Source organism: Rhagoletis zephyria, unplaced genomic scaffold (genome assembly GCF_001687245.7).
Source record: "Rhagoletis zephyria isolate East Lansing unplaced genomic scaffold, Rhagoletis_zephyria_1.1 Rzeph_scaffold_54847, whole genome shotgun sequence".
Lineage (NCBI taxonomy): Eukaryota > Metazoa > Arthropoda > Insecta > Diptera > Tephritidae > Rhagoletis > Rhagoletis zephyria.
In genome coordinates this window covers 1-1,837 of record NW_016211899.1, presented here as the reverse complement: position 1 = coordinate 1,837, position 1,837 = coordinate 1, and the positions used below count along the sequence as shown (strand labels likewise).

The 1,837-nt window shown below is 38.5% G+C and overlaps 1 protein-coding gene across 1 annotated transcript; it reads left to right on the top strand.

Moving 5' to 3' along the window:
- The first annotated feature begins 11 nt into the window (after positions 1-11).
- LOC108356162 (uncharacterized) lies at positions 12-1,099 on the top strand. Its single transcript, XM_017607291.1, has 2 exons — positions 12-101; positions 159-1,099. The coding sequence occupies exon 2, from the start codon at positions 335-337 to the stop codon at positions 992-994; it is 660 nt and encodes a 219-aa protein (XP_017462780.1). The 5' UTR covers positions 12-101; positions 159-334; the 3' UTR covers positions 995-1,099.
- The last annotated feature ends 738 nt before the right edge of the window (positions 1,100-1,837 follow it).

The following is a 1,837-nucleotide window of genomic DNA, read 5'->3' as shown; positions in this document are numbered from 1 at the left end:
GGAGGGTTCAGAACAAAAGCAGATTTCTCGTAACCCTAAGGCCCAGGTTGTTCAACGATTATCGAAAGCAATAGAATTGCTGAAGGAAAAGTTTGGAAGAGGTAACTACAATTAAATGTTATTTAAATTTTACATTGTATTTAATTTGCGACCTGTAGGTCATGTGGTTTTTACTTGCAAATATTACGGCAGCTACGCGCTTTGCTTGGAATTGGCTAAACTCGGAACCTATTGCTCGGGGTTTTTAGATAAAAATTGTTTTGGGAATAGCAAAGAATTGGTACTACAAAATTTAGAACAATATCAATTTGAAACCAGATATGCTGGCTATGTAATGATGGGCAAGAGTCGAAGACTCCGGAAAAATGTATATTTTTATAGTTCCGACTGTCTCGCTATTTACCGTAATGAAATGATCATGAGCCATCAGCTGAAATTAGTGAAAGAGATCAACTGGCAATTAGGCACTCCCGTGGAAATGCGTGCGGCTATGCTGGACTACCAATTACCTTTGGAACGCACGGAAATCAAGTGGGACAGACGGTTGATGATCTATGTCATACACCTGGTTTTACTCAACGCTTACTTACTCTATCAAAGCCATAATCAAAACAATCGGTCTACGAATAAACTGCCGATGTTTTTCAAACAGTTTCGGCAAGGAATTATTGCGTCGCTAGTACATCCAGATGAAAGTGGAAATATTGACAAGAAAAGTCCTGCAAATGAAAATCTGATAGATACTGCCACAACAATAAACAACTCAGAGTGCGATCCAAATCTGCATATACCGAGTCAACTGGATTTAAAAAAAGCAACACACCGTCCAATGGAAATACCATGTTCCAAGGGAAAATTAGTAAAGAAGCGTTGTAGAATTTGTTTTAAGACAGGTCTTTTGATTTTTTCACAATTTTGTTGTGCTGAATGCCCCGGCATGCCGGGACTGTGCGAAAAGCCTTGTTTCAAATTATGGCATGAATATATTGAATGAAAATGGCTACCGTGTGTGAAGAGTTGTGCAAGAGAGAGGATACAAATTAATAAATCGCTATAAATTATCTATTTGGTAAAAGTTTAAATTTTTTCAATTTAATACGCTAATTAGAGAAGGATGGTTTCAACGTAAGAAAAATCTTTGTTTACCAAAAAAAGCGGTTTCGATATTCACCCTCATTGCGAGCGTCGAATGCAAGTCGTTTTTCGAGAGTCGAATCGTATCGAAAATTTCACCNCGTTTTAACGTAAGAAAAATCTTTGTTTACCAAAAAAAAAGCTGTTTCGATATTCACCCTCATTGCGAGTGTCGAATGCAAGTCGTTTTTCGAGAGTCGAATCGTATCGAAAATTTCACCTAAAATTTTGCCTAAAATTTCCACTCGACTAGTGTATTAAAACCGAAAAACTTGGCAGCACTGTATAGTTTTCGACGATTTTGGTCGTTTACTTATTTCAGTTCGACAATAGACAATGTGACTGTTGTCGAGTCGTACAACATAGTCAGATTTACGACCTACGCAATGTGGCTGATTGTTTGGGAACTACAAATGTGAGAAATTCGATTTTTGCCTTCTCCAACAGTGAAATTCAGAAGCAGAAAATCGAAGTAACAATTTAATAAATACGAATATCTTACCTTGAGCATGCTTTTGACGCAGTTTGTTCAAAATATTAGTGGCATCGAAGCCGGCGTTGTCGCACAGTTGACGTGGAATCACCTCCAGAGCTTTGGCAATGGCAGCAATCAGCAGCTGTTCCTTTCCAGCGATGGTTCGCGAATAGTCCCGGAGAATTTTCGAGAGCTCCATTTCGATGGCGCCACCACCTAAAAATTTAA

What these genes read in the sequence shown, in the direction of transcription:
- LOC108356162 (XM_017607291.1), top strand. Translation starts at nt 335, where the DNA reads ATGATGGGCAAGAGTCGAAGACTCCGGAAAAATGTATATTTTTATAGT.